Source organism: Anser brachyrhynchus, assembly GCF_964034855.1.
Source record: "Anser brachyrhynchus genome assembly, chromosome: 3".
Classification (NCBI taxonomy): Eukaryota; Metazoa; Chordata; class Aves; order Anseriformes; family Anatidae; genus Anser; species Anser brachyrhynchus.
This window is the reverse complement of record NC_137696.1, coordinates 86,357,244-86,371,522: the sequence shown is the minus strand read 5'-3', so window position 1 is coordinate 86,371,522 and position 14,279 is coordinate 86,357,244. Positions and strand designations below refer to the sequence as shown.

General features: G+C 45.4%; 1 protein-coding gene across 2 annotated transcripts in view; it reads right to left on the bottom strand.

Moving 5' to 3' along the window:
• Window positions 1–14,279, bottom strand: part of BACH2 (BTB domain and CNC homolog 2) — a 192,702-nt gene that overhangs the window by 42,950 nt on the left and 135,473 nt on the right. For both annotated transcript variants that reach the window (XM_080586610.1, XM_080586609.1), the window contains one exon: window positions 7,463–7,717. In XM_080586610.1, coding sequence (XP_080442736.1) covers window positions 7,463–7,705 — 243 coding nt within the window. In that variant the 5' untranslated portion in view covers window positions 7,706–7,717. The remainder of the gene's footprint in view (window positions 1–7,462; window positions 7,718–14,279) is intronic.

The window sequence follows — 14,279 nt, the reverse complement described above, 5'->3', positions numbered from 1 at the left end:
TGTCAGAAAGTGCTGTACAGAGATAAAACCTTATCGTCTTTGGGTCTTGGGAACACTAATGAAGCAAAACTTGGTACTGGGATCAGAAAGTACCTTACATGTTGTGGTCTCAGAAGTGGTGATGCTGAGGGGTGTCTTATCTGGGCTTATCTGCCTGTTTTTCAAATGGCAAACACTCGGTATTTCTGGACTCTTAAAAGAGCAGATACTTGGTTTTCCAACCTTTAAGGAAATCCAAGCTTATTTTGGAGGGAGAAAAGGTAAGAGAACCAAAGGTGAAGGGGGGAGGAGAGGAGGAAATCTTTCAGACCACAGGTCCAGAGCACTGCCAGCACCGAGGAATAACTCACAGTCACAGAATCACAGAACTGTAGGGGTTGGAAGGGACCTCGAAAGATCATCGGGTCCAACCCCCCTGCCAAAGCAGGTTCCCTAGAGCAGGCTGCCCAGGTAGGCGTCCAGACGGGCCTTGAATATCTCCAGAGAAGGAGACTCCACAACCTCCCTGGGCAGCCTGTCCCAGTGCATGGTTAAGCCACTTCACTTTCATTCATGCTTAAATACATACTTCAATACAGCAAAACGCACCTCCCGTTAATACGCCACAGTGCATGCTTGTTGCTTCTGCCTGTAGCGTAGTCTGCCTCTAAGATCCACTTTTTGAGACTTTTTTTGATTCACAGCCAGTCAACCAGGCAGGCTTACACCAGTCAACAGGCACAGGTCTAACAAAGGCAACGAAACTGAGCCCATTTATCACAGCGGTGAATTGGTGAATTTCATTCTGTGCATTAATCTCCATATCCCCTTTTACAGTACATTTTTATAGGCTTACTTAGATAAATAAATGAATAGTACAACTACCAGCAAAGGGAGGGAAAAGAGCTATTGCAAGATTTGCTCCCCTTAACAGGCATATGTGTTGTTTTTTTGTTTATTTGTTATTTTTTAAGCCCCACAACACAACAGAGGTGTATTTTACTCTTCTCCACTGAAAAGGATCAGGGAATTATCAATAGCGAGACATGTCTCATCAGAAAATAACGGGAGTTACACCGTGCAGAATGTGGCTAGTTTCCTCATCGCACTTGAGGCATGAAAAATCGGGCAGCACTGGGAGCCCTTGCAGCATGACATGGATGGAATTTCATATTACATTGTGACGGTCTCATTTCTGCTTTATTGCTCAACTGCTAGAAACAAAATACACCATTTGTGTCTCGTACTGTGCTATATATATGCAACACAAACAAAACAACATACGTTTCTGTCTCATGGTTTCCTGTGCATTAGTATCACGTCACTTAAGACCTCAAAAAGAACCAGAGTGCTCAGCTTTACCCTTAATACAGATCCACAGCCTCCAGTCACTCTGTGTGGTGTCAGCACTACAAAATCGACAGGAAACGTAACACATTCCCTAGGAGGGATTTAGGCAACCGAAGACCCAACTTCCATCCATATGGACTCACTGAAGTGGCATTGCTGGGGTGAGGCTGAAGCGTGAACGAGTTTGAGGCCTGACGGACACAACTTCTTGTCTCTGATCTACAAAAAGCCCTGCGGATAGAGGTGGGGGTGACAGCAGCAGAAGGCTTTCGGGTCACTGCCGCCTCCTGAGCCAAAGCAGAAGCAACCCTGACCACTGCTGCCATCTGCGAGGCACACTGATGGCTGATGCAGGCATGCAAAGAGAAAACCACGTTAACACTCCCCCTTTGCTGAGAAGGAGCCTTAGCTATTGCTAATACTAACCGGGTCCCAAAGGAAAAGGGGTCTTTCCTTGTTCCCTGCTGCTAACACCATCCCTCCAGCTGGGAAAACGGAGCTGCAGGCAGTCAGTTGCTCCTTGCCCCCTTGCTCGCCTTTCCCACATTTATCACCTCCTTCACTCCGCGCTCCTGGGCAGAGCAATCCCAGCTCAGTCACCGCGTTTCTTGCTGATATTACACTTGTACTTATACACAGCGCACTGAGAGAGGAAAGAGACAAAGTAAGAGAATATTGTTTATTTCTTAGAGAGATAAAAAGGAATAGTAATTGCCGTTAGCCAGCGGGGTATGTAATAGCTGACCTCCTGCATCCTGCCTTTGATTTTCCCCTGAACCCAATCATCTTCTGTTGGCTAATTCCCAGCTTTTTTTTTTTTTCCTCAGGCTGGCGGGCTGGCATGGATGGTTAACAGCTGCCAGTATTTCTCCTCCCCGTCAGCGGCGAGCGATGCTAATGTTAGATGCCTGGCTCCGTCCCACCCAGGGTGCCGCGTGCCTTCGCCTTCCAACACTCGCAGCTTTTGCCAGCCTTGAACCTGAATCTATCTCCTGTCCTGCCTCTCTCTCTCGCGAAGATTAACCGTGTGAGGGGGTTAGCCCCTCTCAAACGAAGAAACAGATGACAGATTTCACAGGGCTGGACCTCGTGGGGAAACAGCAGGTTTCACAGCAGCCTTTGGCGAGCGGCAGAACAAGAAGGACGCGGAGCAGCTCGGGATGTGGTGTATGCCAGCGTACCTCTACCGTGAACATCATTCTGCTAATCACAAGGAAGAGCTGTGCAGGTAAACAAAAAAGCTCCACAAGCACATCACACACCCCCTTCCTAAAGAGATGCTGCTTCCCGTTGCCCCTTGGAAGACTGGTAAGCCACAGACAACTCAATTTAATGTTAAGGAAGGCATCATTCCTAGCAGACACTTCATTGCACTGAAAAGAAACACCACTAGCCACTCTTTGAAACAGACTGAAGAAATCAGAGGGTTACATATAAAACTAACCAACCCACTTGAGAAGCATGCTGCTTTTATAATGCACATCACAGTATCGGACCAGTGTCAGTGAAAGCTCGGACAGCTCCTTCAGAAGACCCACATTTAACGTCACCGGACAGAAAGGCGTGCTGGTGCTGGAATAACCGGGTGAAGGCTGTTTCCAAATGTACACCCCAAAGTCATGAAAATCCAAGCAAGGTCAGCAATCTCATTTGCAAGCTGCAGGAATCCCACGCGACCGCGGGGCTTTATTTGTTGTTGCCGCCCCTGTGTTTTCATCATTTCACGGCAGCCTCAGCTTTCAGAAGGCAAGGCGAGTACGGATGGTGCTTGTGGACACGGTGCTCCTCTGTCCAGCCTCCGGCTTTCAGCTCGGCCAGCCAGACTTGTTCCCCCCGCGCTTCTGTTAGCGAAGCGAGGCAGGTAATAATAGCGAATAAAAAGCCTATTCTGCGGCACACTGGCTCTTGCTCAAGTAAAGCAGAGTACCACTACAGCATGAATGACTCAATCATCTACTCAAGAGCTATTACTTGCAGCGATGAAGCAATGTTAATTGGATAATGGCCTGCTGCCAGCTAATATTGGCATGACCTACAATACCCTTGGCTGACAGCCGTGTATGCCTCTCTATCACACCTTTTTTTGTAATCTGGATGGGAAGTGGAAACCATTAAAAAAGCCTCATAAGTGCCATTTAACTTCTTATCATGAATTAAAAGCTTAATTAAGTGCCTTGTTAAAGGAAGGAAGACCAGTTTTTGTGATTAAATAAAACAAAACAACAGTTAGGGGTATGGATTGAATGAGTAACTTTACAGCTTCAAACTCGAGTCTTGGAAAATATTAATTTTAGGTTGCATTTAGCAGCAGCTGCTACATGAAAACTGCACAATTGCTGAAAAATACCAAGGTTGAATATCACACGAGGTTCTAGTTGTTTACCAAAACTGCAGAAGAAGAGGAAAGAGTAGAAGTTAAGAGCTAACAGGGTCCTTTTTTATTAGCTGTACACAGCTGCAGCTGACACACTCCATCCCTGACTCTGCTCTGAGTCCTGACACTTCACACGCCACAGCCACATCTGAGCACTTGTTATTACGTGGCTGTTTTTCCAAGCGCTTATCTACACACTAAAATATGTTGCTTTAAAAAGAGGTGTAGTACGAAATTGAATTACTGATGTCGGCATGAAAGGGTTTATGGAAACTCTTCAATCAGTGCAAAATTAGCTCCATACTGACTTAGTTTAAATAAGTTGATGAGGAAAAGGTTTGAACTGAGGCACGTTCAGTCACACTTGAACTGACACGGAACGTCTGACACAAGGTTTTACACTGATTTGAAACACGGTAAGTTCAAGTAGTCACAATTCCGCATGTGTGCAAGGTCCCACCACTGAAATGATGGGCATATCATAAAGGCTGATCTCACATGTAATTGGATATAAACAAGAAATAATGTAAAAAAACATCTGTTCACTGTTTTGCTAGACAACAGTTAACAATGTCTGGATGCCAGATTAACAAAAAGACCCCAACATGCTATGAAGTGAAAAAAAGGTCTGCAAACCAGTCTTCAGAGGCAGACTTACTGCCTTGAATAATCAAAAAGAAGTTCTTTTGTTTTCATGTTTAGCTCCCTCATGCCAACACTACATGAGTGCAAAAGCTTTACATATGAAGCTTTGTCCAGCGCCAACATGAAACCTTTGAGAAATAATAATAAATGCTCATTCTCCAAAACTGACTACTTTAGCAGTTTTCAAACCACACCAGAATTTAAAATGCAATGCTTTTATGTTTGACTTTAAAACATCTTTGTTCATTGAAGAGTGATTGTCACCTTTTGGAAAGATTTGAACTGCAAAGACTATATTTAAAAAATGATTTGCAATCTCTGTTTTTCTGTAACGACTGCGTGCCAACGTAAGTTGTCTCTAAGCATGAACAATGCATTGGCCCAGGACACTAAGTTTAACTTTTGTCTGAAATTTTCCCGCTGGTGGTATAAACCCCTATGTGACAAATTAAGTCACTTTTCACAGATACCTTTAGAAATAATTCATGGGCTCCCACAGCTCTGCAGACCATGGACTAAAAAACAACAGCCCTAGGAAAAGCCATTAGCTTGTGAACTGAAAAAGACCCTGCTAACTTCTTTTAATGTAATATAAATAAGGTGGTTCTTCCCTCTGCTCTATCAGCTCTTAAAAACATGAGTGTTTCAGTTCCTTTTGTGAGCAGCTCTGACACTGTTCTTTGTCGGAGGCACTTCACATATCCAAGCACAGGCATCTACCCAACTGCACACTCTGAAGCAGAGCAACACCGGAGGCAGAGGCATGCTCCTTAACCAAGGGATCGTCGAGAAGAAACAATCTGCGTTTGGCAGCTCTCCTTACCCTCAGTGACTTAACATCTGTGAGGAAATTATTTAACTGACCACCTCACACATAACTATTCTAATAAATTAGTCACTGAGCAGATGAGACTCTGTGGGGTTATCAGCAATTAATTTTCACATGGAAAATATCTGTACAATTAGGCATTGGTAACTGTACATATCCTTTTTGATAGACCAGAAGCGTTCTCTTTCAGCATGAAAAAGTTAAAGCCTCGGTGCTCTGCAACTGATTGATGCATGTGGCAAAAAACCCTATTGTTCTCAGGTGGAGCATGACGATTTCAAAGTAATGAAAAAACCTTAGGACCTGGATTCATTGCTTCTGTGAATCCACAGTCTTCGCTGGAGCTGTAATAGCAACTGAGCTGTAACCCTAACTCACTAAGGCTTTTCAATCTTTCATTGAGATATATTCTAAAATGTAAAACCCTGATACTTCATTTATCCAAATGGGATTCACTTAAATAGAAATCATTTGTGGTTGGACTGGAAGAATGTTTTTTATATAGCATGCCATATAAAACACACATAAAGACAAATCTTCGTGTTTTAAATCCTTAGTATCATAAGAACACAGGACTGTGTTATGAAGTCCTGTCTTCTGGTCTCAAAGGCGGACGGAGCACGATCCCTCTGTATTGCCCTACTCCTCTCGCTGGCCAGTGGCTCAGCACCTCACTGCTGCTGTAATTAAAAATCTGCTAATTTCCAATCTAGTTTTACTAGAAACCAGCTGGTACAGACCAATGCAAGGAACTGTAGGTCCCTGCAGTCATCACTCCAGCAGGGTGAACCTGCCGTGGTCTTTTCTCCTCCTTTAAGCCTGTCTCCTTCTTCTGAACATCTCAATCCAAGAAATCACATATGGTAACCAAGAGGTCTCGCCAAGGCTTTGTAGAAGAGGTCTGATGCTCTCCTGTCCCTTCATACCTGTGTACCACTGGCACGTTTTGTCACCTCTCTGCTCCCACCCTTGCTTTGCAGCATGAAAGCTATGCAACGCTGCCTGAGACACGATTCTTCCACTGGAAATTATTAGTGGACAGCGCCGAATGATAGTGTGCATCTTAGCGTGTCCTCTGCGATATATCTGAACTCCTATGCAAAACGTCTGGGCTGAAATTTCTTCGTGAGTAATATTCAGTGTCAGGACTCATGAAGTCATGCCCGGTGACCTACTTCTTCTAATGCTCTCCACCTTGCATCGTGACGACATCACAATGCCACTGAGGTCTCCAGAGAGCTAAACCAGAGGGGGGAAAAACGGTGTGTGACACTTCAGGACCTGTCATCACTTAAAAAGGTCCCATACTTCTTCACGGGCGTTAAGCAAATGATGCCAGAAAACCCTCTGCCTCATGCTGTACACCACAATACCTCCTCACCGAGTGACTGCCTTCCCATCCCCGGGGGACATGGCCACCCCCTGTGCCACCTGCACCAGCGGGGTCACAGGGCAGGCAGTGCCACGGCAGCGGGGGAAGGCAGCCCTTGCTGGCAGGCGAGCATCTCCCTGCTTGTCACAGCAAAGCCACCGGCGTGCCCTGTGGTAGCTGCGATATCGCAGCCGTGGGGCTGTGAGGAAATTACAGTGGGGGTGGAAGCCAGCCAGTGAGATTTTGTGGTAAAATAAAGTGAACTTTCCAGTGAGGTATATATTTTCTACGTCCCTTGGCTTCCTGATGTGTAAGCCGTGGTACATGAGAAAAATCCTGCTTTGTGACAGAATGTGTTGGTGCTTTCTTAGTGGAAAACACAAGGCCCGAAGCAGTTAAATCCCAAACTGCTTGTGAAGGGAAGAGAAAGGGAACAAGGCTGAATGGGACGCAGGAAAGGGGGAAGAGAAGAACAAGGATATGAACTGCCGGAGAGGCGGTTCCACGATGAGCGATGAGACTCCAAACAATGTGACAGTTCACATAATTTTTCAACAATAACCTGCTGTCTAACAGCTAAGTGACCCCTTTCCAATTTCCTGTCTGGAAGAGCAGAAGAACATTCGGGTACTGATAACGCGCTGAATGAACCGATAGTAATTAAGCAACCCCTGGTTGGGTAGGACTCTTTCAGATGAAGTGTTTTAAAGCTCAGCTGCTGTAAATGCGAGGAATGTGGGTGAGGTTTGCCCTCTCAAGTGAGGAAGGTCGTGTGAACACGTTCATCCTCAGCCCACCCCAACCCCAAAACGACAGCCGCAGCCCCAAAACCTGCACCCGCCCGCCCCGTCCCTGGGCGGTGCAGAGCGGGTGTGCGCTGCGTGCGGGCTGCGGGACGGCGGCGGTACTGTACCTCATCTGGCAGGCTGACAACCAGGTCATTTTCCGTCTGCCCTACCAAGGCCTGCAAGAAGTACTCGCTGCAGGCGGCCAGCACAGCCCGGTGGGCGCGGAACTCCTTCCCCTCCACGATGAGCGTCACGTCGCAGAGAATATCCTGCTTGCGCTGGTCATTTAAGCAGAGGAGAATATTGGTACAGTGCACCGTTGACTCATACACATACATGGGGGAGTCAGTCTTCTCATCCACAGACATGCCGTTCACACCCTGGAGCAGAGAAAACACAACGAGGCAGTGAGGAGCCGCGCTCGATTTAGTCAACGCAACAACATTGCATGGGGAATTTCAGAAGATTTTAGCAAAAATGGCGAGAATGACTGTCGTGTCTTCTAATAGCGAAAAAAGGGGTTTTGTCCTTGCCTCTGTTATTTTTATAATAAGGGAAAAAACCCACAAAACCCCAGCCTGCTCTCAGGCGGACAGAGAGCGCCGCATGGTTACACCAAAGACCTCCACTCAAGTGAAAGGCAAGGTGAGACTGCGCCTGATGGGGACAAGCTGCTGCCTGTGGTGACCTCATTTCTCAGGCAGAATCAGAGAGATTTTAAGCCTTAAGGGAGAGGGAGACGTTTAGTGGCTTTAGAGGAAATCCATTTCCAGATTTTCACACATTCACTTGTGGTTCAGTGTCATTTACAGAAAAGAGCAGTTCCTGAATTCCAGACCCGCAGGCGCAGGAAAATCCCCTGACCTCTGCGGAGCTCCAGCTACGGGCGGCCGGGCAGCACGTGGGCGCTGGGGCTGCTCCTGCCCGCTGACACCTCTCCCCGTGCTGACAACAGACCAGACGCCGGTGGGACGCACGACAGGCGTTACCAGCGTGTGAGTTAGGAAGTTCCCCGTCTGCCGTTCTGCGATTTCTGACGCACGTCGGGCTCACAACGCCTCTGAACACGGGGATCAGGCTCGTGGTGGAGCTGGGGGGTTCGGGTTCCCCAGCGCCCGACACCACACGAGCCCCATTAGCACTCGGACACACTGAAGTCATTTTTCTCTTACGCAAAATTTTCTGCTGAGCACCAGACTGAATGCTCTTTGCCGTGTTTTCCTGTTTCAGTTTTTCTGACTAAGAAAGTGAAAACCCTGTGCTGTATCTGAACACACCAGGTACCCCAAAACAAACTGAACACTTGTTTTAAGGCTTACGTAGGAAAAAGGATTATTTGTGTGTATTAGTCTAGCTGCTGCCAAGAGTAAATTAGTGCAAACATGCAAACTTTAAGTATTTTAAGGAATAATTTATTCTCCTTATTGCGAACAACTGCCTCCTGGAAGGCACACAGTGTCAAGGGTGACAGAGCAGGGTGTTTTGGTATAATTCTGCTGCACTGCAAATATCTGACTCCTGCAGGAAGTGGAAGCAAAATTCCTCCCATGTCACTTTTTTAAAGCGGATCTTTGCAGCGTTTTCCTTTGCTAGTACAATATACAGGTACACAAGTAGACACAAAACGACTTCAAACTGTTTCTCTTGCTATGTGTTCAAATAAGGACACCGTTTTCCTAAGGCATTGCTCAAAAGATACTGATAATCTAGGCAAGAACGGACTTAAGAAGACCCGCGTGCTGCTTGTAAATATATACTAGACTCCTCAATGAAATTCCATCATCCCAAGTTTACAGGATTTGTAAGTCAGCACCTATGATGGCTCTTTCTACAAAACAGGTATTTTTGCCAAGAGTACAGAACTCTAATGCTGGAATTCTTAGAAGCTTGCAGCTTCTCTTTAGCTGGTATTTTCAACGTTTACCGCTGACTCATGCTACGTTTCTGAGTATACAGCTGAAATGCCTACACTAACAGAAAAACAAACAAACAACTCGGTACCCACTATCCTTTCACTGACTTCATATCTAGAGGAAAGACACAAATCCACTTATTTATCTGCATACAGGTACGGGAGGGAGAAATGTTTTGTTTTTCTATGCTACTGGTTGAATTTCTTAACCAGAAGAAAATTCTTTTTTTTTTTTTCTCATACACTGGCACTACCGAGAAGAATTGACAGCAATCATTTTATTAGTACTACGTTAAGGTACAGAGAAAATGATACTTGGCTCATCCCACTCATAGCGTTCTGTGTAAGTGAGCTCTGATGCTAACGATAGCGTTATAATGATGTTCTAAGTGGTCACTCTTGCGTGCTATGAAATGCAAGAGTTTACAAGAACAATCTAGTGGGAAAACCTGAGAGTTGCAAATGACAATGCGACGGGGAAAGCTTTAAATTTTTTTTCCAGGCACGTCCTCTGCCTGTAAGTCTCAGATGGTGACGAAATGTACACGAAACTTGAAACCTGGCAGGTAATGAACAGAACACCAATTACACTTTCAGTGCCTTTTTTTTTTAATAAAAAACACTGTTTGCCTGAAATCGCGATCCTTTTTTTACGGTAACAGTGCAATTTGTGTGAATCAAACCCTGAATTACTTGGTTACTAATTAGTAATTTCCTACTTTTTAACTACAGCTCTCATCAAGTGCTTTTTTTTTCTTAGATTAGTTGTGTGCCCTGTGAAGTGCTGAAAATACCATGGTGTATTTCCCCACTGACGAGGGAGCCTGCCTCCTGTGCTAGGAAACCCGACCAATGTGTGCTACTGCGATGCTGGGGCTGCACACCATAGCCTCCGCTCCAGAGGGTCCCCAGCTATGCTTGCAGGAAGGACCCCCATCCTTAAACCAAACTGCTTATACCACTGCACTTTCTGGGTGCTCTTGCTGTCCTTAAATACGGCTGTGACTCCATGAGCTCCCCTGAAACCACGGTCTTCCCAAAAGCAGATCCGTGCTGCGTGGATGCCCTGGCTGGCAGCAGCAACCTCAGTCTGGCACGGACGTCCCTGCATGGTGCATTGTGCACGGGGAAGCTGGGGCTGGGCTATGGCTCAGCACCACCTTTTTACCAGCTTTTAATCTTGCAACACAGGTGATTTTCCGTCTTCCCTCTTCCATGATCTGCCTTTGACTGAATGACCCCCAGGCACGAGGTGTTTCCTATCCAAGAGGGCTTTATCCTGTAGGACAGAAGCCCTGCACTGGGAAGTGCGTCGCTCATTTTCACAGAGAAAGGGTTTAGAGTGCAAAGGGAGAAGGTCACCTTAGGGTTTTGGCATGTAGCAGCAAGAAAATTAGCGGAGTTCATCATTTTTTTTTCTTCCTCTCCTTGGAAGGGAAAAGCAGGGACTCAGGCTCTGAACCCTGCAGCAAGCAGGGCTGGAACCCTTTCATACACTGTTAATTCAAAATGCGTAATTTTTAGCTGAATTCAGTATTATGCTGAGTTTGCAGAGCCTTCTTCATGGAAATCATTGTCACGCACTTGCTATTCCTTCATACTGAAGAGAGAATGACTTAGCAAGCCTTTCTCCAGCTCAAAAGAACATGCTGCGCATTTGTTTGCATATAGGTCACCATGCTGCCAGAAAAAGCCTCTTTGAAACAAAAGTTTCCAGAAAACAGCAAGAACTATTGTGGGCAAGGAAAGCACCATTGAAACCTCACCAGAAAAAAAAAAAAAAAAAAAAAGTTGCAACCTCAGTAAAGAAAACTGGAACTTTGCCTACACAGCACTTATACAGTGCCTGGTAGGAGATGGCACCGAGCCCTGCTGCAGGGGCAGCAAGGAGGGGGCAAAGGAGACCTCTGGAGCGCGAAGAAGTCGCTCGTGGAACATCCGAATCCCTCTGGTTTGCAGCACGCTGTCTGTTCTGGCTGGCGCCTGCCCTGAACTCTCCAGGAACGTACGAACAAGCCGCCTGAGCTGCTACCAAAAATACATTGTCTAGCATGAAAACCAGCTCCAGTTGCACAAGAGTAGAGGGCAGGCAACGCCGCACCTGTTTTGAAAGGGAAATGTTAGGGGAGAGAAAATCTTATCTTGACAGACCAGAAAGTTCTGCACCAGAACTGGGCTAATTAGATGAGAAGGTACGTCTAGATCATGGCAAAGGTACAGAACACTTAACCAAGCAAATTACCATCATGACAAAGCAGCATGGCTTCTGCACGGGGAAGTCATGTCTCTGATCTGCTCTATTAGTATTCCTGAAGTGTGTCAAATTAGCAGTGAGGAACGCTGGTATGTGTAATTAGTGTTGACTTTCAGAAATCCTTTGATAAAACCTTTACAAAAGGCTGCTGGAGAAGCTCGATTGTCATAAGGTGAGAAGTTGCATCAGACTGGAAATAACTTAGGTTAAACTGTATTAAACAGAGAAGGAACACACAGGCAATTTTCAGCAGGTTAACAGTGTGCTATCTCCAGGAATGATACAGCATTAGCACCAGCTCACACCTGCCTATGGCCACACCACCTGCAACGTGCCTGAGCTCATCTGATCTCCAAAGCTCGTCTCCAACCTTGGAGATTTTCAAGACCGGACTGGATATAGCTTGGTCTGGTCTCAGAGCTGACCTTCACTGAGCAAGAGCTCGTGCTGGAAACATCTAGAGGTCCTCTCCAGCATGAATTACCTATCTGATGATCCTACATTGATGAGTGACCTAGAAGTCCACAGATCATGACAGGGAAACCGAAAAGAGTAAAATTAGTTCAAGCGTCAAAGGTAATACCAATAATGTTGGGAATTGCAGAAAGACAACATAAAAAAGAATTAGACACAAAGAAGGTGATGCACTAAATCCAGGGCACTCACACACAAGTGGCAATTAGAGGAAAAAAATGTATTTTCATAGAATGGTAGAGGTTGGAAGGGACCTCTAGAGATTGCCTACTCCAATGCCCCTGCTCAAAGCAGGGTGACCTAGAGCAGGACTAGGACCATGCTCGGGACTCTGTCCAGTCAGGTTGTGAGCATCAACAAGGTGGGACACCCCACAACCTCTCTGGCCAGCCTGCTGCAGAGTTTGACCACCCTCACTGTAAACCAGGTACTATTTGACCTGCAATCTCTACTCCAATTTGGAGTTTCTCAGGGAAAAGACAGACTGGAGACATACAGACTGTCATCACCTAGAGGTACCTTTAAGGCTACCCAAGAAAGCTAGATGAAAAGGTAGTGTTATGAAAGAAACATTTTAATAAGGAAATGACACATTTTCTAGTCACTGCTGGTGTGATGTACTGTGATGTCTGCATCCCATTGGTGATGTTGAAAGAGGGAGAAAAGAAATCCTCTGGAGGACAATGGAAAATATTATGGGCAAAGAAGGAGAAATAGCCCTCCTCAAACGAAAACGTATGATCCATTTGATAAACACTATACAAATAAAACAAACAAAAAAAAAAGATAAAAGGTCAAGGCAGAACTGCTCTTCATTGCTTCTGATGTTGCAAATACGAGAGGACACCCAAGTAAAAGAAGCAAGGCAAACGCAGAATCTGCAAAAAGAAAAGCTCTGATTCCTGATCACAGACATGAACTGAAATTGTACCTCACACTCTTTAGGAGGATGCTTATTGTGTTTTTCCAAATTCCACTACAACTGCAATAAACCTCCTGTGCAATTGGCCACTGCTGGCACATTACTGGGCAGAGAACTCACTGGGTACGAAAAAGGATTAGTTAGACCCAATAAAAATATCCAGGGCCACATTCTGCAGGGTGCAAGCTTACATAGGATGAAAGTTCACATAGCAGTGCACTGGCCAACAACAAGCTGCCTGGGGAAGAGGACTGTGCCTGCATTATCCCCCCTTCCTGACCTACCTAGCACTGTTGCAGACAAAAATTACTTGTTGGATGCCAACAGAGGTGAAAACCCAAACCTGGCACCTCCATACGTGTCTCCTAGACTCGCCCTCTCCAGCCTCAGCCCCAGGAGATGGCGATGGGCACGCTGTCGTGCTCTCCTCCCTCGGACAGGCATGGGACCAAGATGTTGAGGGCAAGTAGCAGAGAGCACCCATCCAAAGGCTACATGTGGTAGGTGTCCCTGACACCAGGGGCTCCTGCTCCTGGTGGGTTCAGGACATGAGAAACCAACAGATTTTGTTATGCCCAACTCAGGTTTTGCTTGGAAGCACAGGCTGGAGCTCACGCTGTATCGTGCTATACAAGGTGACTTGCAGCTTCCTCCTGATCATGTTAAGAGAGGATCAATACTGAACTGTGGCTATTTTTAGTTCCACTTCATATTCTTCTGTAACAGAAAAAAAAAAGGAAAAAAAAAAGGACACTTAGGGCTAACTAGCAGTGGTCAGCTTGACCACATCTAAGGCTCTTAGACGGTCTTGGACGGTCTGCAAAACTGATTTGCTTGTAAATGTCTGTAAGTATTTCTTTTCAATAGGATGCACGGAGTGTGAAAAAACACCCTTTTGTTCTGAGGTTTTCAATTACTCTTTTCCAATAACCGATCAAAAGGCACTAGGAAAAAAATGGGGAAAATGCTGACAAAATAATGAAAAAGTTGAGTGGAACTCGTACTTCTGACAAATGGCAGCAAAAGCACATCAGATTTGACAGTTTTTAGTGATAAACACGCACTGTTTTTAAGTGGCAAGTGGGAGGAAAATAATTTTCCAGGGCTTCCTTCCTCATCTAATATTTTTTTCTCTGAAAAGACTCATTTTGTGCAATCAACACCTTGGTTTTAAAGAAATTTATCAATAAGTGACACTTCAGAGCTCGTAAAATGACCATCTTTATAATTGGTTATTACGATCTCTCAATTATAGATATAACAACAAAGGATATGATTATATTGTCACTGCTTTCCTTTAAAAAGAAACTATTGAAAGGCCTAATGATTAATTCACCATTTTTGAGAGCTCACTGTAATGACAGAAGACTATATACAAAG